Source organism: Meleagris gallopavo, chromosome Z, assembly GCF_000146605.3.
Source record: "Meleagris gallopavo isolate NT-WF06-2002-E0010 breed Aviagen turkey brand Nicholas breeding stock chromosome Z, Turkey_5.1, whole genome shotgun sequence".
NCBI lineage: Eukaryota > Metazoa > Chordata > Aves > Galliformes > Phasianidae > Meleagris > Meleagris gallopavo.
Window position 1 is genome coordinate 65,671,061 of NC_015041.2, and position 1,997 is coordinate 65,673,057.

General features: G+C 35.9%; 1 protein-coding gene across 1 annotated transcript in view; it reads right to left on the bottom strand.

Annotated features, from left to right (window-relative positions):
- The window catches only part of KCNN2 (potassium calcium-activated channel subfamily N member 2), a 69,494-nt gene that overhangs the window by 13,074 nt on the left and 54,423 nt on the right, over positions 1 to 1,997 (bottom strand). The window contains exon 5 of the mRNA XM_031557453.1: positions 1,433 to 1,543. Coding sequence (XP_031413313.1) covers positions 1,433 to 1,543 — 111 coding nt within the window. The remainder of the gene's footprint in view (positions 1 to 1,432; positions 1,544 to 1,997) is intronic.

A 1,997-nucleotide genomic window follows, 5' to 3' on the forward strand; every position in this document is an offset into this window, starting at 1 on the left:
TTTTAATGAGACTTTCCATAAAATGTTAAAGAGTACCCACAGTTCCTTCCTCCGTTCCTTTCAAGAATGACTGAAAACAACCAACAAAGAATTTCAGTGCAGTATTTATTAACAGAATTAGTAGGTTAGTTGCAAAGGCTATTGATTTTTATATTTTCTCCTTCCAACTGTACATTATGCCAGTCGCTGCAGCATCAAAGTAAGCTACTGCATAGGTAATGGCACTGTAAGAATGCAAAGCAGGAGGTTCCCACCTTGTATGTGCATTGCAGAACCCTGGGCTTGACTTCAGTGGAAGCTACGCCACATTTTAGAGACTTCTGCACAATCTGTGCCTTGCCCTTGCAGTTTTCCCAGAAGATGTGGCTAACTTCAGGTGATGTGGAAACCTCTGCAGTATCTGTGTAATGCTGGCCAGTAATCTGTTATGCACCTCAGACTTGTTTGCTTGGTTTGCTTTTCGTTTGCTTTGAGTGTCACAAGTTTGAAGCTACAAAGCACCAGTCAGGTACACTATGAGACTGATAATTAGATTTACATGAAGGTATAAAGGAAAAGCTTTAAAAAGCACAAATGAACACAAGGCTCAAAATCTGGCCAATCTTTGCAAAGCCATCTTTTCTCCTAAAGGACATTTAGAGTTCAGTTGTCAGTTTCAGTGAAAAAATATTCCTATCAGATATTTCAAACAGCAACTTCTTACCTCACCATGGGCAAGCATTGAAGCTGTCTGTAGCTCCTACTCATTTTTGTGTTTCCTCAACAGTGACCTGTTTTTCTTCTATAATGGACTTATTTCATTTTCTAAGATGTTATTTGTGAATTAAAAAAATAGGAATGTCTCATACAAATTGAAATAGTTTCTTTAATGAATTCTAACAATTTCTGAAGTCTTTTTTTTATTTTGTTTTGTTAAATAATCACTTTTGAAGTATTTCTGTTATCTACAAAACATCTTTCAGGGTGCTTCATTACTGTATGCAGCTGAATGAATGCTGTGCTGAGCACACCAAGCATTTGCAAAGACTCCCTCATTCACAAGGTATGAATTGTTTTTGTTTTTTTTTAAGTATATATCCTGTATAGCTTGAAATTCTTACTTATCAGTCATTTCACCTATTTTAGTTATAAATTCTTCTCCTATGCCTTGGATTTCTTTAACATATAGCTCTCTAGTTTTACCATATTTTACTGTTGTTTAATTCAATTATCATCCAGCTGGAAGACCCTCCGCAGAAGAATACTCAAATCATCAAAAATCTGCATTTATCCTCAATTCCAAGAAAAGCTCAGAGCATTTGATTTCCTCCTTTCAAAATCACGCTTATGAAAAAGTCCAGTAGAAGAATGGAGCAGGAGACCACTTAAAACAAATGCAAAAATAAGTTAACATACATTTCCTTTTCAGTTGTGAATATAAAGTGTGACTTACTCTTTTAGTTAGCTGGGTGTCCATCATGAAATTATGCACATGTTTTTCAGCTTTGGTAAGTTCTAACTTCCTTGCCACCACAGCTACCACCAGTGCAGTGCACCCAGCACCCTGAAAACAATAAAACAAACCCCCAAAATGTTACTACTGCATTTTGCAGAGTTTTTAGTGGAAGTTTCTCCTTTGTTGTAGAAATACAGCACGCATCAGGTATTTCAAACCTGTTAAATACACTGAAGATGCTACAGCTATTTCTATTGAAAGTAATAGAAAAAGTCAGCAGTTACAGGCTGGTAAACTGTCAAAGCATCCAAATAATTAGTGAGCAGCATAGTTTAAAAGTCCTGCTTTGTATTTTTCCTGCAGTGGTTAAAAATTTGAATACATCCCATTTCTAGTGCATAAGAAAGGGAGGCTGGTGAACAAAACACCTTCCAAAACCCACAATGTTAGTAAAGAAATGTAAAATATACCCTGCTCTTAACAACTGTCTCAAAGTTACAGCAATTGCAAAAGATGAAATAGGATTAGATGAGCATCTAGAGCAACAAAAAAAAAAAAAAAA